At 37.3% G+C, this 27,207-nt stretch overlaps 1 protein-coding gene across 1 annotated transcript in view; it reads left to right on the top strand.

Annotated features, from left to right (window-relative positions):
• LOC144443082 (ADAMTS-like protein 5) overlaps positions 1-22,642 on the top strand; it is a 50,558-nt gene extending 27,916 nt beyond the window's left edge. Inside the window, exons 5-15 of the mRNA XM_078132456.1 lie at positions 13,820-13,956; positions 14,519-14,588; positions 16,338-16,443; positions 16,927-17,054; positions 17,611-17,734; positions 18,173-18,256; positions 19,536-19,696; positions 20,339-20,579; positions 21,325-21,378; positions 21,516-21,581; positions 22,323-22,642. Of these exons, the coding sequence (XP_077988582.1) occupies positions 13,820-13,956; positions 14,519-14,588; positions 16,338-16,443; positions 16,927-17,054; positions 17,611-17,734; positions 18,173-18,256; positions 19,536-19,696; positions 20,339-20,579; positions 21,325-21,378; positions 21,516-21,581; positions 22,323-22,642 (1,491 nt within the window). The remainder of the gene's footprint in view (positions 1-13,819; positions 13,957-14,518; positions 14,589-16,337; positions 16,444-16,926; positions 17,055-17,610; positions 17,735-18,172; positions 18,257-19,535; positions 19,697-20,338; positions 20,580-21,324; positions 21,379-21,515; positions 21,582-22,322) is intronic.
• Positions 22,643-27,207: the final 4,565 nt, after the last annotated feature.

Below are 27,207 nucleotides of genomic sequence, written 5' to 3'. Positions count from 1 at the left end.
CCCTTCCTTTGTTATCGTCTGCTCTGTCACCAATTATTACATTCCGTAAGACTGTGCAAAGGCCATAATTGAATACCAACACATTCTGGAATACACTGACATTCCAATCAACAATGGATCGTAATGAATATGTATCCTTGCGTCCGCTTGTGGTGCTTTCAGCCCGAGGAAAACGTATGTTGTAGCGTCCAACTTGAGTTACATGTATTTCGATGTTAAAGATACATTACGTAATTTCCTACTTGCCATGGGAAGTGAAGCGTGCTTCTGTACTTTCTAATTACACGTACAACTTGGTTTGTCAATGTCCTGTTAGGCTGGGATCAGAATTTACGGTAGGGGGACCTGTCGAGAAAGAGTGGGGGGGATTAAAAAAATGAGGGTTCAAAAAGGGGGGGGGCATGAATATTCTGATGGACTGAGAGGGGGACGCCGAAATATTGTAAATATTTAGCTCTAAACCTCAGGAGCGGTCGTTTACAGAGTAAATTAATACCTATCACGCCGCTTCTCCGCAATACTTTCTAAAACCTATATTCAGTGATGAGTTGGGAGACACCCATGCGAATGTATCTCTCTTTCTCTCTCTCTCACGCTCTCTCTCGCTTTCCCTCTTCCCCCCCCCCTCTCTCTCTCTCTCTCTCTCTCACTATATGGCTGCAAATTTCTTTTTAACAAAATAATTTCTCCCCAGCCCCCCCCCCCGCCGTAAATTCTGACCCCAGCCTTACTACTCGAATACCACCACGTCGCTACTTTACAAAAAATGAAATAGGAACAAATACACAACTTTCAACTATGGCTTCGTTCGAACGTTCATACCGTCACTGGACTGGTAAAAAACGTTGACTTGTATGAGTGTTACACCCATTGCGTTTGTTTTGACGACAGTTTTAAATCGGTCTTGATGTGCAGTGAGATATACTATAGGATTGCTCTTGCTATTGATTAGTATTCTATGCGATAGAATCTACGACAAGTTTAAACCCCCGGGGTTCAAACAAGGTGTAGTGACAGTTCTAAATTGGTTACACTTTGATATATGTAAGTCCTCCATCAAGGACACATACAGTGTGTGTATATTGTTGTCCTCGACTAAATTTGTATAAAACATGATGGTTACATATACCCCCACCCCCACCCCCGCCCACCCCATCTTTGGTGGACTTACTGAATAGTCATTCCTAATGCAGAGAAATCGTCCTGCTATTAAGTGGTACAATTGTTATATCACTGTGTAATTCGGTGTACAAAATTTCAATGTCCATTAAAGTTAATGAGCGAAGGGTTTTACAAATATACTCAGCGTCATCACTTGTGTGTTACCATCGGCGAGCTTGTTCTAGAATTATTCATCAAGTTGTGGAAGTCGGCCTGCTTAATGCTTTGTGAATCGAGTGTCAGACAAACACTGGAAATACAGCTTTCGATGCATAATTACAACACTGTGTGCCTCTCCTTGGGGTCCTTTATTTGCACATACCCATTTCAGTTGATCGTACCGCTGCAAGGCAATTGTCAGCGTGTGGATAGAAGACATGACGAAGTGTACATGTAACGGTAGTAAATCATAGTCTCTCAGCTCCGTGTTGTCTTCAAACCAGACCCACCACGAAATTCAGTGGATGCGTTTATATACAAACTACAGAAACACCTGAGTGTAATTCTGTTGTGCTGTTTTGAAAGTGGAAATCTACGCTCGAATCTGATATGACGTCCAATACTTTCAGGTAAGTCATTCGGTACATTTTCCCTAAAGTTGACGGTGTTTTGTGATGAGTACGTTATATTAAATTGACTCAATCTAATCTTGTAATGGATATATATACCGTCGAAACATTCCAAAACACCTGAAATTGATGGTTGTTTTATATATTATCACACTACGTTTGTAAAGTCTCAAACTTAGAATCAGGGCGTCGTAAATTTACTCCAGGTGATCACACTTAAATGGGTGTATTTAACGTGCTCTTAATATTTGTAGTTGGTCTTTGCCTGGGCTTACTTAAGATTGTCAAACAATATACGCAAACACGTAACGTCCAGAGTCTGCAGGGCAAATATAAAACACATGTAGCAGTCTCTAGCGCGTTCAATGTCTGAATAACTGTTCTACAAAATAAATGAAATCATCAGCATATATACAGCGATGGTCACCCAATCCGTAAATGTTTGGATCACGCGAGACTCGGCTTCGCATGACTTCACGATAACTCAAAAAGCTCAAGTCAAACACCTGTATTTAACAGTGAATTTTCCGGATCAACGGACTCTAAAATAACTTTTACTTCTTTATCAAATGCAATTTAGCCTCCATTCAAAGTTTAAATGATAAAGCCCGGCCCAAGGGCTTCGTCAAAGTATGTTTTGACTTCATTTCTCATCCCATTCATACACGTCAGTTGCTATCTTGTCACTCTCGCTGAGAGGACTATGTCAACATTTGAAAGTGAATTGTATACTACGTATTTATGCACCTTTCAATGTGTGTTGATGGTCAGTATATCCATGCAGTAGTACATGTGCGTACAGATGACTTGGTTTCTGATTCACCCAGCTCTGCTACACACGTAGACTGTCAGGTCCGCCGTAAAGTTCAGGCCTATCTGATAGGTGGTATTGGGTGGTATCTTAACAGACTACTGTACATACAGATGTGTGTCGACCACCATATGCAGTCGTTACATAAATACTTGCATGTGGGTACCTGTTCTTAATACACTTCAACACAGCTCATCACATAACGCAACGGTGCGAGTAAAATAGTGTGTTGGGGCATCTCAAACGACAACTCCAGCTGGGGGAATCCAGTTTGCGCAGGAGTGAATCGACTCAACGGCACTGGTGTAAGGTGTTTTTTCAAACTACTCCATACATTTTGTACGTCTTGGAGTAAGATATAACAACCAGAGACACCTTGTAAGCTATTTAAAACTTTTATTTTTAAAGTGTATCTAGCTTGAGGCGCATGCATTTGTTGTATAAGCACTCCGTAAGGTAGTTATTCATTCCTTCAGATCCATACACCTTTTAACGGATCGATTTTATTTACTGAATAAATAAGTGTTGTGCTTCTTTTGAACTCCTAACATAGCTTTGCCCTGATTTGAAAGCTATACATCTTTTGTTGCAGAATAAAGCGATTTTTCACACAAGTCTTTAGGACTTGAAGGCCTTAATTAAATACCAGTCGCTTTGTCATCTTGACAATGTTTGTAGCGCTCACTAGCTCCTCAGAGTCTTGAGAAAACAACTTGGCATGTGTGCATTTGCGATTTTTGAAAAGGGAAGAAGGACGAATTTGAAATTGATCGATACTCCAAATGGTAAAAGTACTATACCCTGTATGTATAGCCTTGGGAAATAGCTGTAGAATATATTTCAGCCCGCGTTCTCTACTCATGAGATTCTGGTTCGACTTTAATACCAACCACTCTGATGTTATTGACCATTTCCGAGTTATTTAATCCTTGAATTTATTTCCTTTGGTCATCTTTCCTCCATATTCGTAGCAAAGTAATTTATAAGAATTATTCCTTACCATATTACGTCATAGATTTGTGCCTAGGAATAGAATAAATGTAGCTGTGGATGTATCCCACCAAAGAGAAGACGTGTCGAAACCCCAGCGTATACATCCAGAACTAGAATAAATATTGATGCCTCAATTTTCACAACGAATTCGGATTTATCTAAAATTGATACAGGAGCCAATAAAAATAATGATGATAGTGATGATAATTTTTATTCGTCTTAATAAATTCGGAAATTTGTTGAATGGTCCCCACAAGAGCAACATCATAGTGTCCTAGTGTTGAAGAAGGAGGAGGACACCAGGGTATCCGAGAAAAACCTGCATTGGCCAGCAGGGGCACGTGTTATTGCTTAGAATGCCGTTTTCTTAGGCGTAGGAATCCTGCTGCTACAAATGTATTAATCTCTATACTACGAAGAAATATTAGAAGGGTGGTCATCTTTTTTCGTTAACCTTTCAAATTTGAACAAAACATGCAAAACATCTCTTACCCTTACAGGTAGGAATATATAGTCAAAAGGTTGTTATATTTAGTCTGTAGACCAGGAAAACAACAATCTATGAAATATTACACGCCCCTGTGCATTGGCCAGCAGGGTCTAACTGAACATCACCCTGCTTGCATACAGAACTATAGTCAAATTTTAATCAAACCAGTTTTAGTGTATTTTGACAGATCATTCTTTCCACACGTAGATAATACATGACTGATAGAAAATAGAAAATGTATTAAACCTCTCGAGCATGAATAACATTTCATCGAAAGTATATTGCAAGATAGGACCTAATCATGACTGAGAAGAATTTTTGATGACGCCTTTTATAACTAGAAGGGATCGTCCTATTGATGGACGGATGTATTGTTTCAAATGCCTATATTACTCGCCTGTAGGATTATGCTAGAAATAGGTCCATCGATAGCAAAATACGTGATTGAAATTGACCTGTCTTTTGATATCGTGGGATTGAGTCTGGATTCCTATTCACGTCAACAAGGCCAAGTTCTGGAAATTGTATCTTGCTTCCCTGTTGCATTACAATGTAAACCGGAGATGGGATGTTCACGTGGGAAAAAGACCACTTCGTCAACTTAAATCAGATGTCCCATGATAGGAGGCCACCATGGAAGAATGAAATATTCAGATGTGTGGTTCATTTCACGTGTCTTTTTCAATAAGTCTTATGTTATCTCAAGAACGCCAAACGTATTCACTTATTACATCAAGTAATTGCAACATTCAACACCTGTCAACCAAATTAGATTCACTGTGGTGTAAACTAACAGCAATTCAAGGCGGAACCTCCAAGTCGGTAGGATTTTTTCTGGTGCAAATAACGTTTAAGTACTAACCCGTCATATGAATATCATTGAAGAGAATGAACACAAATACACAGGCAAATGTGTCTCTAAAATGGCTGTTGAGTGACAAGGCAGGGGTCCTGTTCAAGCATGAAATCATTATAAGTTACTGAGCTCAGATGTAGCTGTGGAAATAATCATAGCACTGAATTCAGTATTCTCGTCCGTTTACATTTTATGGATCATTTAGAATTAGTTACTGTACGACTATATAAATAATAACGTGTGGTATTAACAGCATCAACATCACTGATCAGTTTGAAACTATTACGTTATCCTGCATTATTGTCTCAGATCAAATATAGATTGTATAACGAGCCACAGCTGCATTGTCAGACATCTAATACTAGTAAGATCCACAGTCAAGGAAGTTCCTTCTCTGTCTATGTAAGTTCACTCTGCTTCAAATGTGATATAAAAAGAATATGGACGAGAATATAAATATTGATATACTTTCTTTCCGCATCCACCCCTCACTCCCCCATTCTTTCTTTTCTTTTCTTTCTTTCTTTCTTTCTTTCTTTCTTTCTTTCTTTCTTTCTTTCTTTCTTTCTTTCTTTCTTTCTTTCTTTCTTTCTTTCTTTCTTTCTTTCTGTCCACCCGCTTGTTTGCTGCCAGTGTGTGTATTTGTCTCTGTCTGTTATTTATAACCCGATTATGATGCCAATCTCATTAACCACCATAGAACACTGTCTATAGCATCATTACTTTTAGCTGTAATTTGTAGTTCGTCAATAGACCTGAAGGACCTTAGGGTATAATAAATAGGGAGACAAATCTACTGAGTTGATCCCTTAAGGCATAGACAAATTACTTAAGGAAACTAACATCTCGTTTATACTTATTGTTTCATTGTACCCTAAAATTGCAATGCCAAACCCATGGAAAAATGGCCACTGACTGAGACCAATCGGATTACATCAACTGGGGGAAATTGCGAGACTATTTATTGGCAGAATTTCATAAAACAAATCGTCCGATTAATCGATTGTAAGGAATACTATAACGGACCGGTCATTTTAATTGGCGGGGGGGGTGTTTTGAAGTTGAAAATTTGTCAAACTAACCCCCCCCCCTCCCCCGCTCCGATAGCCAAAGCCAAAAGCGCATTTTCCAAAATGACTTCCGAAACCCCATGGATATGTTTGATATGTACATACGTAATACAAGTCTTACTATAACACTGGTACTATAACACTATTCCTAGAATGTAATTGAATATTGAACATTTAAGAACTTAAATTACTATGGTACGATTTTTCTTCCTGTATCATTGCTCCGTGTATCTCGGTACACAGTATAGATTCTTGGATGACTCATTAATACATGCAGTTGATATAATTCTTGTCTATCAAACTTGGTCTACGCACATTTACAAAATGTTGACAGGAATCAATAGATACTACATTCTAACAATGATACTACTTATCTTACATATGCATGTTTGTGGTATACTGCAGTATGAAGTTTAATACAACTGGGAATAATCAAATACAACTCTCTGTGCAATGCACTCCTACCAATCTTAAAGTATGTTATAATACATTGAGGTGTAGCAAATACCACTATCCGAGTTTCTATTTTTTGGGGATGGCAGATTCACTATGAAGAGTAGATACAAAGGGACAGTTTTAAAACTAGTCAATGAGTGCTGTTCATAAATACTATACCAAGAACTAAATGGTTTACTTTCTAATTTGAGAGATTGTGCACATGGCGCACGCATACATGTACATACAGATGCGGGGTGGGTATACATTGGAAGATGTTAACAATTTTCCATTCCTAGGATTCAACTAGTTTACGATGAGATCAGAAAATTATTGCCACCACTTTCACATTATGAATGTACGGATAGCTAACTAGAATTGGGAAAGATGGTATACGATTGAGTACCATCTATTCATTGTCCATGAATCGACACATTAATATAACTAATCCTTGTCAGCGCCGTGATAGCGAAGCCAAAAGCGCCCTCAAACACGTGTTTACTGATATGAAATAAGGGCAAGTACTGCAGTGTGTTGAAAGTTAACAACAAATTTCATTTTGTTTTTAGCCATTAAGTATATGTTTAGACAAAGTTGTGACAAGTGCAGACACTTTAGATACATCGGCTCATACTATCCCGCTTTTATTACTTGTATATTTACACAAAGTACCCAATGATGTATGTATGTATGTATGTATGTATGTATGTATGTATGTGTGTATGTGTGTGTGTGTGTGTGTATGTATGCATGTATGCATGTATGTATGTATGTATGTATGTATGTATGTATGTATGTATGTATGTATGTATGTAATCAAAGAAAATGAACGAATGAATACAGGACTGGGCGAACGAATGCATGCATGCATGCATGCATGCATGAAGAAATGAACTTTGGAAGATTTACAGCTAAAATGATATAGGCTTGGTGTTTCCCATCGAATATGACATTTATTAATACACACCCTCAGACAACCTTTAATGCAAAAGAAACAATTACATAGGTGCCGTGCACAGTGGGGATGTAGAAGTAGTAAAAGTTGATATGTTGATTATCAGTTAGAAAATAAACAGTTGAAGCCATTAAAATAATCAAGTCAATGTGTAATGTTTTCATTTGAAGGCTGATTTTACTGTAGTGTGAAAGAATAGCAATGCTTAACAGTGTTCAATGTGATTGGGCAAAGGATCCTGCTGTGTTTATTGAGTCTCTGTTATTGTTAGTCAAGAGTTAAAATATGTCTAGCTCTCTGTCAAAAACGTAATGTCCCATGAGTGAAACACCAAGCCTACATCATTTTGGCTATACCATGTTAGTCTATACAGGTATAGCCTGAAAGGTTCATTTGTTGTTTCCACTTATATAATAGCTCACCATGGGTAGCGAGTGGTTAGAACGACTAGACCTTTCAGACAAAGTTTTATGTCGAGCTTAGATGTAGACCTCCATGGTATGGCCTTCAACTCCAACCCCTTGTGATGTAGATCAACACACGATGGGGAATAGGTAACTGAGCATGCGTTTCAACATGATGTCACATCATTATCACGGCTATAAAGAAGAAACTGTAGCAATATTTCAACCTAGAACAACATCAACCAGCAGCTGCTACATCTTTATGACCGCACATGTTTAAAATATAAAGTGTACCACAAAACAGATAGAGCATGAATGGAACAGTGTTATACCAGCCAACTTGGGATATCGTGTATTTTTCTTTCACAGTGTTAGGTACTATTACCCTCCCTGAGTACTTGAAATATCACACAAATTATATATGTAAGAATATTAATAATACTAATAGCGGTTTATTCAGAAACAATAGACCATTATATATACAAGGGAATTATTTCTTGTCAACAAGAAAATGCATAGATCGCTTTATATATAATCACGATGACAAGCGAGTGGGCTACTAGACAGTAAAGAGTGGGCTACTGGACAGTGAACACGAATTTTGTCGCATACCTCCAGAAACTGCATTTGCCTGTCCATATACGTCATGCCATCTGGATATGAAACCGAAGACTGATATTGAACAAGGTCATGAACTTAGAGTCAGTAATTACAGCTTAAAGTAATTACAAAATCCAGGAGTTTAAAGTTTTTATTTTAGTCCTCACATCTGGGTGTCATATTTCTCAACACTGGTCATCCATCCACTGGCTACTGGAATAGGATGCGAACGTTTGCAGGGTACTTAGTTTGATATAGTCTACGTGTATGATGTGACAGTTTTACAGGGAGAGGAAGACAGGAGAGGAAGAGAAATAAGTTCAGAAATAGACAATTACTACATACTAGACAAAGATAAATTGATAGATCTACATAGAGAGAGCAATATATAGAGACAGGAGAGAAAGAAGTCCAATATTTATCGTTATTTTACAGAAATGCGGTAAAGCGATTGTGTGCTAACGTTCATGCATACGGGAGACTAGTTTTACAACGACCTCTCCATCACAATATTAATACAATGCAAAGACAAACTCGACTCCACGATAGGCATTGCATAAAGTAAAGACTTATAAACGGCGAAGGGAATTATTTCTTGTGAACAAGAAAATGCTTTCGACTGCTTAGAAGACAAATAACTTTAAGATCTTGCCATGCGTATCGTCTCGCTTCAAAATGTAAACGATTTCATTTACACCTTGTAGTGCATGACTTAACAAGTTGACTTAGAATAAGGTTACATTTCTTTCATCGTAATGCCGGATCGTATTCCGTAAACCACACCGCCAAGTATAATTGTGTAAAGGCCACAGACAGTAAACGGTTGTCAGGCAACTTTTCACAGGCATCGTTGACTACATGTACGTATTTACATCCATCTTGCTCCAAGTACGTGGGATCGTACATGTATACCAGTTGGAACTGTTGGAGGTGAAATGTATTGAATCCCAGTTCTGTAAATCAAAATAGACGGTATACTAAACTATAAAACGCAAGACTGGCATACGGAGAGGGGACGGGGTGGTGAATGTTATAACTAAAAACACAGCCGTGAAAAGACTAGATGACAGTCATGTCAAAGTTCTGGCATAGATCATCAAACATGTTACTTGCATATAAACAACATCACTCCATCCACGCGTCGTTGTTTGACATTAAGTACTGGACAGGATCCACAGTAGTTTACACATATTTAAAGTATCGGTTTTTTCGTAGAAACAAGGCCTTCTTGAGATGTCACGTTGAGTTAACATTTCCATAAATTTGAGATTATGTGTGTATTGACCCAAATACATTGCCTGTTGTTTTGTGAGAATGACGGGTTGGTGAGATGGGTGGTGGTGTAAAGAGGTACAGTAATGGAAACCATTTGAGTGGTGATGTCCACTGATGGTTAATAACAGTACTATTTGCGATGCTGGAGAGAGTGGTGATTGTGGAGGCCAGAAGGAAGACGACGACGACGACGACGGCGGCGGCGGCGGCGGCGGCAGCGGTGATGATGATGATGATGATGATGATGATGATGATGATGATGATGATGATGATGATGATGATGATGATGATGATGATGACATTACATACAAGAACATGTACTTGCACTTGGGTGCCTAGGAGCGTACAACACTGACCCACGTGATGTTGATGATCAGCGACCAAGTTGGTAGACCTACAATTATATTGGGAACTGTTCTCTTCGATGAATTAATTTACCATAGAAGTCATCAACCAAACATCAGAATTGTTCGCTTTTGTCTTGACCATTACAATGAATATAATAAAAGGTTCCATAGTCAAGTTACAAACAAACTTTACGTTAAAATGTATGCATCAAGTCTGCATACAATGGACGCTTAACTGATACTACCACGTGTAAATCTTATATATCAGTACAGTCAAGTAAAGATGTCACGGATTTGTTAGATGTAAAAATCAACCAATGATATGATTGACCTATGTACAAACTGTGTAATTGTCATGTGAGATAGATTGTGACTAAACTGAAGTAGAGAGATACATGTACTATGGCAGTACCACCCACAAGTTATCGTAAGCATCTTACATGTATGTAGCATGGTCTACTGCACTTCGCAGTATTTTGTTGCCCGTAGAATTACATGAGTTTTTTTCAACAGCGAAATGACTTGACACAGTCTGCCCCTCTCAGCACACGTTGTACATTCAAAGTACTTGTTGCGTGAACAGGCGCACATTTAAAGTTTGTTTAGCATATTCTCGAAACTCAAACCTATACTAGTTACATGTCGTTTTCTCTCCATGGTATTCAATTACAGGGGGGTGCACTCCAATGTCATAAATTGTGATATATGTAAAATTACATGTCCATGGCCAGTTTCTAACCTTATACAGAACTCTGCCTTTATAGGTGTAATCATTCAGAGCCATGGTTACAAGGCCATGTCTTTGATGTGGGTCAAATTCTTGGAATTTGTATAAAAGCTTTGTTGGAACTCGTTCCGTAATTTTAATTGTCAACTTGGAAGGACGCATTTGTGAGCGATCACTCGTCAGTTGTATGCCTTGCGAGACTTAGTACGCCTACAAACACACCATGCGTACTACAGCTCCGATAAGATAAGCCCTGTTGTACTTCCCCTACATCCGCTTCAAAAAGATTTATTCGATAGTATGGTGGTTTAGGGTTACATAGCCACGACAATCATTCTTCCAGCAGAGCGTTTGTCGAATCTACTTGTGTTACGATAGATCGTTTGCATTTTCGTTGACATATTCCAAATGGTGGAGTATCCTATGCATACATCAAATACGTTTTTTTATACATGCTGTAACATAGACCAACCGCGAAGAGTACAGGCAGTTATTTAAAACTCTCCGCCCTGCATCTATTGTATCGGTAAATGATCAAACATTTTCGTCATGCATGTATTCAACAGATCTGCAGCCTTAAGTCTCCTGGCAACTATTATGGTTTCCATGGTGATGGCCGACTCCCATGATGTTGAGGTAGGTAAAAATATTATTTGAGTTGCATGGACTTTCCTGTTGAACGAACGACATAAAAGTTACCATTCAACTTTAGGAGAAGTGTAACCAGTTTTCGTACACTGGCAAATATGTCTAATATTGCTCTCTGGGGATGCAGGCAAAGCAGCTGTAAACATTGCAATAGACTCACATTAACCTCAGTTCACCTCTAAGGAGTTATGTGTTCCAGTTATCTGAGAGATACACAGAATGGATACACAGAACATGAATTATAGCATCTCTAGTTGTTACCATCGTAGCTGTATGTTTGAATTCAGCAAGTATATACAAGTTGCATATGACAAAACGAGTACAGGGCTACATCTAAGAGTATGCTCCCAACAAGTTCATTTCACCATCATTGACATTCCAGAAGGTTGACATTGTAAGTCATGCACTGTCAGCGAAATTTAAGGTCAAGGAACGGTTGTAAATATAAAGAATCACAACGTCAGATATTTGAGAAGGTTAATATGTCACACAAGTATTGTTTATTTGTGCCACTCAATTGTCAGAGAAAGTCATTTGTACAACAATGTAAATTATAGTAAGGAAGTGGTAGAATAGAATAGAATAGAATAGAATAGAATAGAATAGAATAGAATAGAATAGAATAGAATAGAATAGAATTGAATTGAATTGAATTGAATTGAATACAATCAATTATGATGATTAGTGTCTGTCTGTCTGTCTGTCTGTCCAACCGTCCGTCTGTCTGTCCATCAGTCCGTCCGTCCGTCCGTCTGTCTGTCTGTCTGTCTGTCTGTCTGTCTGTCTGTCTGTCTGTCTGTCTGTCTGTCTGTCTGACTGACTGACTGACTGACTGACTGACTGACTGACTGACTGTCTTACCGTACTTAAGTTGTTACGCCAAAAGTAATGTGACATAAAAAAAAATCATGTTCAAGAAGTAAAATGGTGAATTAACAATATGTCATACTCGAATTCCTTATCAAATGGCATGGCAAATGTATGTCATATACGCCTATAGAAATGAGTATAGAAAAGTATAGTATTGCATACACGCCAATTTGTTTCCATTAAAGCAGTAAGTCTAGAAGTACTACACAAAGTATAGGCGTCACTTCTGGCTAGGATATCGTGTACAAACCAAGACTAACAGTCCAGTGTTAAAATATTTAACATATGATGCTATCCACTAATGAACGTAACCGAATACTCAAAGCATGGCGTGAATATGAAGTTGTTCAGCTCTTTCTCCATCAGGTATCATTTAGGGGAGTATATACATATTAATATATTATGTATAATAATAACAAGAAACGGAGACCTTGTTGTTATGCTAAGTTTCACGCCATTGCGTTTAACGAAGATCACAAAAGCGTGAAACTCCGAGTAACAACAAGGAATCGGTTTCCTGTTATGTATACTTTAATACCGCTGTACAATAGTTGTATATCAGCAGACATTGCACTGAGCAATGTTTCCCAAGTGAAGTATGTGTGTATGTATATATGTATGTATATATGTATGTATGTATGTATGTATGTATGTATGTATGTATGTATGTATGTATGTATGTATGTATGTCTGTGTATGTGTGTGTATGTGTGTGTGTGTGTGTGTGTGTGTAAAAAGAAAGTTTGTGTTGATAGAGTTGCATTTATAATTTGTAAGTTAGAAGTTTACTGTTACAACTGTCGTATGTTCGTTCATGCAAAATAGACCACACACAACTTTGAAACATTTCTGGTGATGATAAAATTGATGTTGGAACTGCCCTGTGATACAACACAATGTACATTTTATAATTTTAGACGTTATAAGGTTATTATTTTAAAATATTTCGGTTTATGATCAACCCCCTTTCACCTGTAGAGCCAAACGAGTGAGCAGATTATAGAAGAACCCACACGAAACTCACGACAAGGGAACCTTCAGTATTTACAAGGGGAGGGGCAGGAGGAATAGGGGGGTCACTTTTTAAAATTCAGCTCTTGAGGAGGGCCATATTTTAGAGAAAGAAAATTGAGGGGGTCACTCTTTAGCACGACGGAATCGAGGAGGGTCACATTTTACGCAACGGCCCGAGCCTGATTCCCCCTGGTCCCCCTTGTAATTACTGAAGGCTCCCTAAGTAAAGATATAGTGCGATATGCAACGAGTGACTGGTATTGAAAAAAAAAACTATGGGAACAGTAAAGGGGGATGGGACAAACGCTTAACTGTTAAACAGCACGCGTACAATGATGATAAAAGACATCGTTACATCATGTATATCATTGACATTGTTTGAAGGAATCGCCACCTATACAATGTAAATAGGGTGATATCCTGACTAAATGCAGTGTCTGGGTCGACAAACACCCAAATGCTAATGTCGGGCCTATTGACTGGCCCGCCAAGTGTCACAACGGTTATAACGAAATCCGGATATAACGAACAAAATTGCCCAGTCCAAAGTTATTCGTTGTAATGAGGTTTTACCTGTATCTCTTATTTGTGCAGAGGTTGGATGGAAACAACATACTACAACGTACAAAAAGACAAACGGTCACTTCATGGACAACATGGATAGCTTGGTCTCCGTGTTCTCGGTCGTGTGGCGGGGGTGTTTCTACAAGGACAAGGCAATGCATCACCAGGTAACGATATTCTACAAGCGCCGGGATTCCCGAATTTTACTCCTCATCTTTCATTCTGATCAAAGATATAAACAATGCACCAGCCTTCTTTGATACATGCATGATGTATAAACAAATTTATTTATACAAATAGTCAAAAACAACTCGTTTCCGAACTACTAGTACTAATGACAAATTCCATTCACTTACATGTAAAGATATCCTTGACATATGTATACAGTATTTCGATGTTTGTTCAACGAAATGTCTAATTCTAACACTTTAGCGAGATGGGGGGGGGGGGGGCATGTTTCAGAATTGAGAGCAGAAATTGGAATATATAGATATATAAAATCAGACGTTTTCCATTAAAAAACCTGAAGAGAAAAAATAAAAGTTATTTAACCGCCAGTATACTATCGTTTCCTTCAGCCTTTTTTTCGAATTCACTAGTCACCAAAATTATCATACCATTTGAGAATGCACCATTCATTATGAGTATTTCAAAGCGTAAGCAATTAACCAAAAACCATATACATGATAAATAATTAGCAAGTATATGACATGTTTTAATTTCATGTAGATACCGCTATACACTAAGACACGCTTCGTGTCTCGGAGAGGAACGGCAGTACAGAGCTTGCAACTGGCAGGTAAGGTTATTTTATTCTTTAAAATATAACCGCGACACTTTGTGATTTGAATTCTATTCACTGAGTGAAAGTGAGAATAAACATATAAGGACGATATAAGGTTGAGTTTGAGACAGTCACTCTAGCCTACCTGTAGTCTTCAAGGATTAACGCTACTATACTATTTCACCTACCCTAACTGCCATTTTGATTTTTTGATTTTTCGCTCGTCCTCCACAAGGACCAGTTACCATAGTAATCGTATAGTAGGATAATCCTGTGATCATGAAGGATGACCCATTGTTAAGGATCACCATAACAACGGTTCAACCGTACAGACAGTTTGCCAAGTGCTAACATTTGTGACTCCCAAAACTGTTGTCGTTTCAGACTGACACAAAAAGTCCGGCCAGTTAACAGGGTATTTTTTACATGCCCATTACAATTCGTTGAGTTGCTGAACACTTACTTAGAAATATAAAAGTCTTTCATCACATACACTTCATAATTTAGTATAGAATGCATGTCTAACTTCTCATATAACCAATACAACTGTGTGCATTGTTGAATAAATGTCACAACTTTGATAAAATATTATTGAAAAAGGCAAAGATTAAGTTTTAACTGTTATGTGATAAATTGCTAACGTAAATTGATATCTGTGTTTATCATTGAGAACATCAACATGTATTTTGTGTATGCGTAAATGGAGATTCATCGTGCGCTAGAAAGGGGCGTCATACTAGAAAGGGGGCGTCATACTAGAAAGGGGAGCCATACGCTGTATGGTAATAACTCAATATATTGGCTGTGCTTACGGAACCCTATAACGATAAAATGTCATCACTGGATGGGGGGATGATGAATTAGAAAGTGCGTTGGTATGTAACTTGGTTTACGTATGTCATTTGTGTGTGTGTGTGTGTGTGTGTGTGTGTGTTTGTGTGTGTTTGTGTGTGTGTGTGTTTGTGTGTATGAGAGAGAGAGAGAGAGAGAGAGAGAGAGAGAGAGAGGGGGGGGGGGCTGTCTCGCGGTCAGCGCCCGGGTCAGCGTTGAGTCAATTATTATCAAGAGCAAAAATTTATTTGAAATCACCCATTATTATTTTCAAAATTTCACCTATAATTCATAAAGGTATTAGTATTACAAACGCTGTCTGACTGCTGCGGCTCACTTTAAATTGACACCACAGTAAGTGCATGGATTACTTGGAAGGTGAAAGATAACCGTACAGCATATACAGCAGTACTTCATGCATGTATATTATGTCAGAAGCTATTTACAATGTCAATAGGGGTCACCTGGATTGTTTCAGTGGTGGTCTCAATATGCCAACATTTTAATACTAAAGTTATTCTCTCATATCTCTTCTACCAGTGCTCTTTTCATCGCCCTTCTAGGCGTTTGCCGACCCGTTTAGAACGCACTTGTAACGAAGTTCTGTGTACTCACTAGCATCTTGCATAAAATCTTTCACTGGCAAAGACACTGTCAATGTAATTATGACCTGATATATACAGCCATTCTCACATAATCATTATACATTGATAAATCGTTAAACCTGAGAACCTGTCAATCATCATGTTTGCACCAAACAAGACCGTTATGTCATAACTGTGGCCAAAAGTTATGATAATTCTGTGAAAATTATTGTCACAAGATGTACAACTATGACGTTTACTGTGCTATTTTGAGCAAAAATATTATTGTTGAGCATAACTACTCCTTTCAGTTTTAAGACGATGTATTACTTTTCTATTGTCTCCGAAGGAATGTCCTCGCGGTTCTCGAGATTTCAGAGAGTTGCAGTGTACACTTTATAATGGCAGACAGGTTCTAGGCCAAGTAGCCAAAGATTGGGTACCTTATTTAGATGGTAAGTCTATTTTATGTTGATTTATTTGCTCTAAAATATTATTCATTTTCACTGTTTCATTCTTGTATAACGTTCTGAGAATAGTGAGCAAAAAAATCGAACTCAAAAGTTGAAATTCATAGTGTGGCGTATTGAACATTCCAGCTACAGATTAAAAACAAGAGAAACTTACAATACAAGTAGTGAGGGCAGTATACGATATGCTTAGGATCGACCTTTCTTCAATGCAAGTAAACGTTTGCATGCACGCATTCTTTTAAATTGCAAATGAAAACAGTAAGTGCGTAACACTCAAAGTCCTGTAAAGGAGTTGCATTTGATACTAAGGAACGAGCATCATTTACGGGGAAGGGGGGACGAAAATTCTGCTCGTTTCCTGATACGTATGTTACCCCCAGAATGGTACATTCCTTCATGATTTGACAAACCAAGTGAATTGGTACACTGTCATTGACGCCAAATTTATGTATGTTGTTACCACAGTAACCCTACCATGCCAACTGCAGTGTTATTCACGTGACCGATGGTTCTATTACAACTTCGGACAAGTTTTAGATGGTACAACGTGTAATACAGAAGACAGAGACATGTGCGTCGGTGGTATATGCGTGGTACGGTGAGATATCCAAATTCGGTGGCTTTAACTGGGGTGCACCCTTTATGAGATGTGGGAATAAAATATACACAGCAAACTAATAGATTTTTAGGACTTAGTACATGGTGAAGAAATACTGTCCACAATAATTAAAACAAAGCATTTAAATGTGTAAACCGTCTTGTATTTTATGGTATGGTTTATAGAGAATTGATTCAAGGAAGGAGCCAGCGACAATATAAATGACAGCGAGATGTTTTAGTAGTATGTGTTGAAGTTGGGTTGTACGTTATTACTGTTGTATATACTATAGGCATAGGAAACCATTATAGCTCAGAGACTTGGCTATCCAACTTTACAACGTCTTATTTCAGAACAGCCAGTGTGTCACGAGTGCCAGATAGCCATGTCTCTGGACTAAGAAATTAAAATCGCATAAAAGATGTTTACTCGGAATGCCTTTCATGATGTAATACATTCACTATAAGTTTACCAACTTTAATAATAACTGCGGGGGAGCCGCCATTTTTAATTCCCTGGTCAGTTTATATGATGAATTTTACTATTGACAGCACGTCGGCTGTGACGGTGTCCTTGGCTCAAATAAAACAGAAGACGCCTGTCGTGTTTGTGGTGGCGATGGAAGCACCTGTATTCATCATCAAAATACCTATGTTAAGGAGTTTCCTACATCAGGTAAATATGGAGGAGTTCCCAGATTTCTAACTACCAAATTTGGTCCTTTTCTTAACTCACGTAAGAAGCGCATTGGGGAATTCAGATTCATCTCAATGACTTTGTCACATTCATCAGTGGCCGATTACCTAGCACGTGGACGAAGCTGTCGCTCTGTTGATACCTTCATCTTATATTCTACCAAGATTTTCAACAAGCTATTTGTCTGTTTATTTTCAGCAATCAATCGTTAAAGATCATGCTCGATACAAATGTGATGTTTAAATTGACTACTTCTATTTCAGCTTATAAATAAATTAAAATGCAGATGTTAGTTGAGTATGTCGACAGGACTATGGGCGACATCAAGTTTACTTACAAATTTAGAAGGTACAGTAAAATAATGATAAAGGCAACTTGATAAGACTCCCTAACTGACTATTCTTATTAACATTTCAGGTTTATTAGGATATAACAAAGTAGCGACGATACCAAAGGGAGCCACGTACCTCGAAATCATAGATACAAGCAGAAATTATTTAGGTATGGTCATTTATGATATAATATGCATACGTATACACAACAAAGACTAAACTAAAACGACGTATAAAACAAACAGATTATTTTGGATATGCCTGCCAAAATGAGAACGTATTCGAATATACCGAGATACAAATTTCTTATATCAACTGTTCAGAACAGCAGTGTTGTTTACAATTTCATAATTCTGTGACGATGTGGTCAGAGAGTGCCGGTATAATCTTCTTTCATACTTTTGTCGACAGAGGGCGTGGTCCTGTTCCTTGACACGTCAAATTGTATCGTAAACTCTTTGCATTCAAACTGTAATCAAAATTGTTCAAAATATTACAATTTTACACTGTGATACTACAGTGATGACTTATTTCAACGAAATTTCTCATATGTGATTCCGAGGCTTGTCAAAATGTTCCTACAAATTGTACAAACATTCGTTCATCAAGATGAATATGGTCATACATGAAGTTGTAATGATTAGTTCATTATCATAGTTATTTCGTTATCATTGTTCCGTCGTTATTATGGTAAATTCGTTGCTATTTATTACTAGTCCTTATTTGAGGATTGTTATACTATTTTCGCTTTCGAAATTGTCCAGTTATTAGTAGAATCTATGGAATTATTTACTATCAACTGATAACAGACATTATAATTTCTTTCAAATGACGATTTCTCTCGACTTTATCAAAGCGTTGACTGCAAAACACCCTGTAAGGTAAAGTGTACACTATGATCACGACACAGCCTTGGTCAAGGACTGACCGAGTACACGTAGACTGAGAGAGAGTCGTTTGTGTCTGCGCTTCACATTGCTGTGTACATCAGTTTAGAGTGAAATGTATCTTGGAAAGAAACTCTTCAACTTTTGCTGTTACTTTTGTTCAAGAACACTACAACCTGTTCTTAGTTAAAATCAATGAATAAAATAGGGAGTCACCGTACACAGTTTTGAAATAGTGGTCAATGATATCAAAAAATTAAGGCATTTTAGAATCCAATATGGCCGTAGAATCCAATATGGCCGCCAAATAAATGATTGATGATTTCCTTGAAAACAAGACGGTCAAACCCACCATTTCTTGTATTATTTCAAAAAGACCCCAGGAACAAGAGAATTAAAGAACTTTGATTTTCGGGGAAATTTGTCCCTAAGGGGCATTCCACCTTAAAAAGAGGACAACTGTGATTCTTTCAGTGTAGTCTGAGGTACACAAAGTTCATTATAAAGAATTCTAAATGTTTCATGGATCTGTACGATATTCACTTTTCTTTTCGTGTACAGCGTTAATGAAGGATGATGACTACTTGTTAAACGGCAACTGGATCATAAATTGGCCAGGGAAATATAAGGCAGTGGGTACATCTATACACTACCAACGTACACCTGATGACCATGAACGCATAGCTGCCGCAGGACCAACCAGTCACGACTTGCAACTTATGGTTGGTGAAGTCCATTACTATGGTTGTATATGGTATCCAAATACATAGTAACATGCTATTTGAGACTGTGTGACATACCATTTGTTGATGAGATATAATCATAATAGTCATTTAGTTGATACGTACTGTTTATTGCTGTTGTTTGTTGTTTGTTTGTTGTTTGTTTTTAAATACAGTTAATAAGCACAGGAAACTCCAATTTTTCAGTCGGCCATGGGTTAGGGCCACAATTCTCGTCAACTAGAGCCTGTTTTAAATGACGTAATGAAACATAAACTGAGGGAAAATACGTGAGTTAGCGTTGGCGTAAAGAGCCAGGTCGAACATTTCAGACTGGAAAAACTACTAGGCAGATAGGTCTGAAATTTGGTTGTCTGTTTCTATGAGTGTCAAACTCGGATTGGGGGGGGGGGGGGTTAGACTTGCTCAAGTCTCCGGGCTAAGCTTTTTTCATTCTGTAGTTATTAACATGTGAAACTGTAGCCTATGACATGTGCGTACAAATAAGCCAACCGAAAATCCTTCATGTGTCTTCATAACAGGACATTGGCAATAGAGCAAATAGCATAATATCGCCTGGTGTCTACAATGAAGTTCTCATCAATTCATTTTTTACACCTTTTCAACGATTTTATCATACAGGTTTTGTTTAGGGAACGAAATCCCGGAATTACGTATGAATATTGGTTACCCAATGAATTGCACAGTCTTCAAAATCGAGCTAAAAATATTACAGAAACAAAGAAAGAAGATGTCAAAGCAAAAGTACAGGAAAGTAAACATGAACAACATGACATTCCTGACATCGGTGCTGAATCCAATGGACAAGATGGAGCCAACAAAAAAGTCAAAACTGACACCAACAAAAAAAGAAAGCAAACAGGTAGGTTTGATTCGTAGCCATCACAGTTCCGTACTTCACAAGTGATGTACTCTCTCGGCTACCCAGACTCTCACCGCTGGAGGCACTTCTATGCGACCACCCAGAGATCTCGTGTCATTTCTAATGCTTCGATAACAATAGACAGGCACATTGATATATTGCGTTCAGGAAATTCACGCCTACACAAACTTGCACAAAATATGTTTGGTTTATTGAGTATTAAATGTCAAATACTCAAATGAAATACTATATTCTGTAATTGTAATTTATATGTCTTTACAGGAGAACTATACGGTTATATTTTTTACGCAATTAAATCAAGAAAATGATGGAAATTATTGTCTGCAGCATTAAAAAGTACTACCCTATGATGTTGACGCACTCACTTGCACGGATTAAGCACACTTCAATGTCAAATTGTTATTCATCAAAAAGCAATTAGTAAATGGCATTCAGATATGTATAAACGTCATCTATTGTCACCTAAGGGACCGGCCAGTTTCTCCAGCCTGGGGGGCGCGGTGGATTCTTAAATCGGGCCGACAAAAAGTCACTGACCCCTCCCCATCTGTAAAACCCAAAAAAACAGGCTGACCCCCCCCCCCCCATATATAATATCCATATATACTATTCACATTACATGTATTTTTTGATCGTGACTCAGTGTGGACTGCTTGACTGTGTTGCAAATACTTTATAAGATACCAGGATAATTGTTAAATGAACGGTTATTTATATATTTCAGATTCTTCTAGGAAGAAGCAACGTGGAAGGTCAAATCCAGGATCGACTGATAAGAGTAAGTGTTATTTATATAAATAACTTAACCATTAAATAATGCAAACAAAATTAAGAGTCACGTCACATGCACATCTTGTAGTTTTTACATAACATTACATAAATCGATATATAAGCTTATAATATCTTTTTTTGCAGAAAAATGTCCTAAATGCAGGAAAGTGCGCGGGGATATGAAAACTCATTTTTGTAACAGTGGTTTCGGTAAGTTCATTGCACGATTTGCAAGACAGACAGACAGACAGACAGACAGACAGACAGACAGACAGACAGACAGACAGACAGAGTTCCACGCTTTTGCGATCACCAGATGACTTTAGCAGTGTGCCAAGGTCTATTGTTGTAAGATGTTGGTTAGTACATTGCGTAACAGGAAGGATGGACTAATCTACTTCTTAATAGGGATTTTTTGAATGTGGTAGTGATGAGGTTGACATACTGATCTGATGATCGCAAAAGCGTGAAACTCTTGAGTTATGGCTACTAAGACTTCCTAATTTCTTCGATTAAGTATATTACGCTTTGTTACTAATATTGCATTGAGCACTGTTCTCTCCATTGAGACGCCTTTATCAATAATAACCAGGGGTTCAAATTCCTAAACTGAAGGACTCTTATACACTAGTTCAGAGTATTGAACACCAGTAAGATCGTTTACAATGATATGAAGATGAAATAATAACGAATGGTTATTATATGTTTCACTTAGGAATGTTTCAGCAAAGACAAGAAGTTCTGATTAACCTATACTTTTACACCAAAAGACTAGGTTTTTTTCCAAGACTTACTTGAATTTTGTCCACTTTACAGTATTATCGCACTTTTTGTCGTTTAGATATTGTAGTGATATGACCCCCTCCCCCATTTCCTCGATATCTGTTTTACATAGAAATGACAGTAGTTAACATAGTTCATTCCAATCACCTTCTTCTCCATTGCCTCTAGTTTCTCACATAAGGGTTCTCGCTGAAAGACAAGTGAATGACCAGATCCGTTATGACGTCACCGTCATCCAAACATATCGAAACCGATTCAATTTGTCTCATCGAGAATTTCTATGGGTCCAAAGTACTTGCCGATGTCCTCGTCTTCGTTTTGACAAAGAGTACGTGATAATGGGAAGCTTGTCTACAAATTTTGATGACAAAGAAAGTCGGTTGCTTATTTCTGCACAGAGTTACGTCAGAAAATGGAAACGAAATATGCACGAAAAGTTGGACATTTTGCAGAGAGACAGCCCATGTACCACATCGACAATGAAATGACAACTATTACTACTATATCTATATATATATTTCCAGTTTGAACATTCTTATTCGTGCAGTATACTGACATACCTCTGAAAATCGTGATTTTGGTATTTTGAATGTTTGCATATATGTTTACGTACAACCATCCTGGTGGAGTTTTATTTATTTATATGATCTTAATGCACGTGTTTAACTAAGATTTACTGAGTTGAGTTACTATAGTACTTTTCCAAATATATATTTCACTGGCTTCACCATTTATTTACTAGCTATACTGCTGTGATGATGGCCTTAGGTTGACTGTAGTTTAAGTTTTGATGCGTTTTAAGCAGTACGCGCACTGCATAGAACAGGTAGAACGTAGAGGTTGTCAGTAGTATAGTATTTATAAATCACTCGTCCCTGGAGTTATACAGTCTTTGGCGTCACGTTTTCGTACTCTTGCTTGTTTTAAGCGATTAAAATATACAAATTTAATGAACTCTTTGAACAAACATGTCTCTATATAAAACAACATGGCACGCTTCATATAATATATAACAGTTGCATTTGTCAATATATTTATCGAGGAAGTGGGCTCTATTACATCTCATTGCATGTATGAGAAAATTATGTCTTTTGTAATCGATTATGTGTTTGACTTTTATTCCACAATCAGGTGTTTCGTCATCATCATTTTGATCATCAGGTTCTCTTGTATTATTGTGGTATTAAATGTTACAGAAACATTTTACATTTATCACAGAAAGCAAATATATCAGGGAAAAAACACTTTCTATGTTGTTATTGATGTGTGAAATCTTTAACGAAGGAGTGTAACTTTAGTAACTACTTGTCTTCTTATATTATGTATATGCATGTTCTTGGGACATAATACGCTTTCATATTTGTATAATTAAAGACTTAATATTTTCAAATCGTAGGTGACTTTGTGCCTCAAACCAAGATTGTAATGGAGTACAGCAGTTGTGTGTGTGTGTGTGTGTGTGTGTGTGTGTGTGTGTGTGCGTGTGTATGTGTGCGTGCGTGCGTGAGTGAGTGAGTGAGTGAGTGAGTGAGTGAGTGAGTGAGTGAGTGAGTGAGGGTGAGTGAGTGAGTGAGTGAATTAATTCTGTGACGACAAATCGGGATTGTCCATTTAGTGTTCAATCGTCAATATCTCCTCCTCTCCTGACAGTAATCAAAGATGATTTATATCTGATGTAAAAGTTAACTATTTGGGAATCAATTTGAAGATTTGTTATTGCAATAAGTGAAATAGTGCCTACGAATTTGGTAACACCTCATCACGAAATCGACAAGATTTCTGTTTGTGAAGGAATTCCTATGAAAACTGGCATAATGATTCCTATGAGAACACCTTCCCATGAAGACATACATGTACCTTCCTTTGGAAACTTGCTCACAACTGCATACTTTTGATGAACAGTATAACAAGGGGTGTTTGCGAAAGGGTAATAGTCCCATAGAGTACAACATTATTTCTCTGATATGTCTCAGACATGGCTGCAACAATTGTAGCGTGAGTTTGTTTTTCGCTTTTTAATTTTTGAGCTTTTCATTCCCCCCGGGGTTTGCACTTAAAACTAACTTTAGTGCAAACCCTCGAACAATAACACGCTCACAAAAAAACAACAACTATACAACTGTCACTTCAAAAATAGATTTCAACACCTAAACATTGTTTACATCAGCGCCACAAGGAATGTATACTGCTCAAATTCAAGGTCTTTTTACAGGTCGAAAATGTTCAATCAGCAAGACTGTAGCTAACAGTCAGACTTACAGAGGAGCGATAGTGATAACCCAGTGGTCAGTGAAATCACGCAAGATTTTGCCGGTTTCAAGTCTTGTGGACAAAAACAAAAAAATCAGAAGGTGACGTACAAATTTAGAGGACACGAGGATTCAAAATTTTACTCGCCAGTCTGTTCCTGAAATCATGGAGAAGCAAAACTAGATTACTATCTACAAACACATGTCCCACAACGTGTAGTGCCCACGGAATGACTGTCCGACCTATCACATCAATATCAAATCCCGGAATGACACAACTGATAGAAACACCTGTTCCACATGTGCCTGGTGGTTGAAATAAACTGGCCAATCACTGGGCTGTTGCATGCAATGACTTGCTAATTTGTGAACATATATCCTCAAAACCGATTGGCTAATTTGTGACCACACACTGGTGTCTTTTGATGGCCATTCAAAAATCATAAACTTCCAAACACATTCAGTGGCTTGATGATTCTTTGATGGGGTTATTTAGCTGCTTTTAACTATATTGGGCCGAGAAATTTTATCTTTAATAATAAGTTTGCAAAATGTATGATATGCAATTGACACTTTTGAAATGGAGTGGCTAGGCTCCATTAGTTTTCTTAAAACTACTTTCTAGTCTCACCCACAACCTTAAATCGTTTTTTGTTTTGGATATTAATGTTCACTTCTCTAATATTTGTATGCCAAGTTATTTTGTGGAAAATAAATTTCAATTTCAATTTCAATTTCAAACTCAGTTTCAAACACATAAATGGTGTGAATGTGGTGGTGTAAGCTGCTTAATGAACTTGACTTGGGCGAGCTTTGCAGATAGTGCACTTACCTACACATTCTGTTGGTGCAATATCTGCTCTGTAGCCCTCCTTTTGATCATTACCCATTACATAGTATACAACTCATTCTTTATTTGATTGCGCTAAACTAATTTTCAGTGAAATTTTGAGTCTTTAAATCATTTATTCAAGAAAAAAGTTAGTAAAACTTAATACATATACCATATCCTTTGTAAGTTTGTGTCATGAATAATTATTTGGACGTTGCCTTAAAAACAAATTTACAGCTGTTATATTGATATAAAATACAGCCAATGGCATTGTAGTACAACTGCATAACTTTGCAAACGATATTGTTAGTCGCTTCTTATGGTGCTATGCAAATTCACATCAATTTCTGAATGCTCATTCACTTGAGTACACCTCACAATTGTATCTTAGCAAAAGACAACCGGCATTTGGCTGCTAAAATTGGTATAGTCTTTATTGCTAGGTATATAGTTGTGTTTATTCACTTGGCTACCAATTCCTCTTATTTTCAGTATACAAAAACATGTACACTATTACTGTTGTTGTTGCTATGGCAAGGTCTTGGTTGCTAGCCACATTTGTGCCAATTTATTGATGGTTTATATTGCATAAACAGAAAAAACAGACAGACAAAGACATTTTACCAAGCCTATAGCACTATTGTACCTTTAGTTCTGCTATAAATTGAAAATATAAGACTTTTGATAACTGGCCTTACATAAGTGTGAACTTCAACAAGTACTAACTTTAAAAAAGTTTATTACTAATATCAATCTGATTAAAATCTGATGTAGAGGAGACGACCACCACGAGGAAATCGTTAAGATGTAATAGGCAGGTCAAATCAAGCAAAAATACCAAGGTAAAAATAACAATGAACGATTAGCCGACATCTACATCGGATTTTAATCAGATTGTTACTTATATGTAAATGTAACAAAATGTTTCAAACTTGCATTGATACAAATATATTGTATGAATGATATAAACACTTGTATTTTTCCAATGAAATTTTGTAAATCACATAATATCAGTCTTCAACTCAATTAATGAAAACATACATTTCTATGTAAGTTTTGACCTGATTTCAAACATTCAGTTTATAATACAGTAATTTATTTCAGGAAAACTGTGATCATCATTAATTCACAGTCACTTATTTATTAATTATTGTAATCAAAGTTCTACACAGTCACTGAAATAGTTAAAATAGTTAAGAAACTTCGTTACTTGAAGTTCGCTTTACATAATAACAATTCAAAATATCAGAAAGGATTCATTGATCCAAACTTATTGTGGAACTTGCAATTTGATCTTTTAATATACATCAAGGTGAAACATCAGTGTTTGCCCTGAAAAGCTTATAAAGCTTGCTTCTATAATCATACCCAAGTGGGTGCAGACCCAAGTACTAGGTCACAATGTTTGCAACTTCTTGAGTTATCAACAAAAATGTCAATTTTTACAACAATTTTGCAAACTGTGCATTTGCTTTGCCATTCTGGTCAAGGTTGCAAGACTTGTGTCTCCAACAGCATTTCTACAAGGAAGGACAGATGCATGATGGATGCACAGGTGGAATGACCCTTCCAGACAGTGCACATTTGGGCCCATACTCCTAAGCATTGATATCCCATAATATTCAACCAGAAGCGGAAATACAAATGTAGGTGTAGGGAGATGTTTTTTGGGCTACGCTGTGTAGGAGCTTGATTTGGGCCAATGAAGTCAAATATCACGGAGTCCTTAAACTTTTGTACTTTTCATCTGTTGTTTGTACCTTGTGGGAGATAAATATGACCACATACAAATGCATTCTCAGCACTTAACAGGAACCATATAGTTTCTAAGTTTATAACTATTACTAACTTTTAACGTATTCCATTATTAACTCACTACTGGCAATTAGTTTGTTAGTATTCACATCTCTATCACATATATGACAACACTTGTCACTACATTATATATATTGTAAACATGACAATATGAATT

This window comes from Glandiceps talaboti, chromosome 12, assembly GCF_964340395.1.
Source record: "Glandiceps talaboti chromosome 12, keGlaTala1.1, whole genome shotgun sequence".
In the NCBI taxonomy this organism is placed as follows: Eukaryota; Metazoa; Hemichordata; class Enteropneusta; family Spengelidae; genus Glandiceps; species Glandiceps talaboti.
The sequence above is the reverse complement of the archived record's forward strand: the minus strand, read 5'-3'. Positions and strand labels throughout refer to the sequence as shown.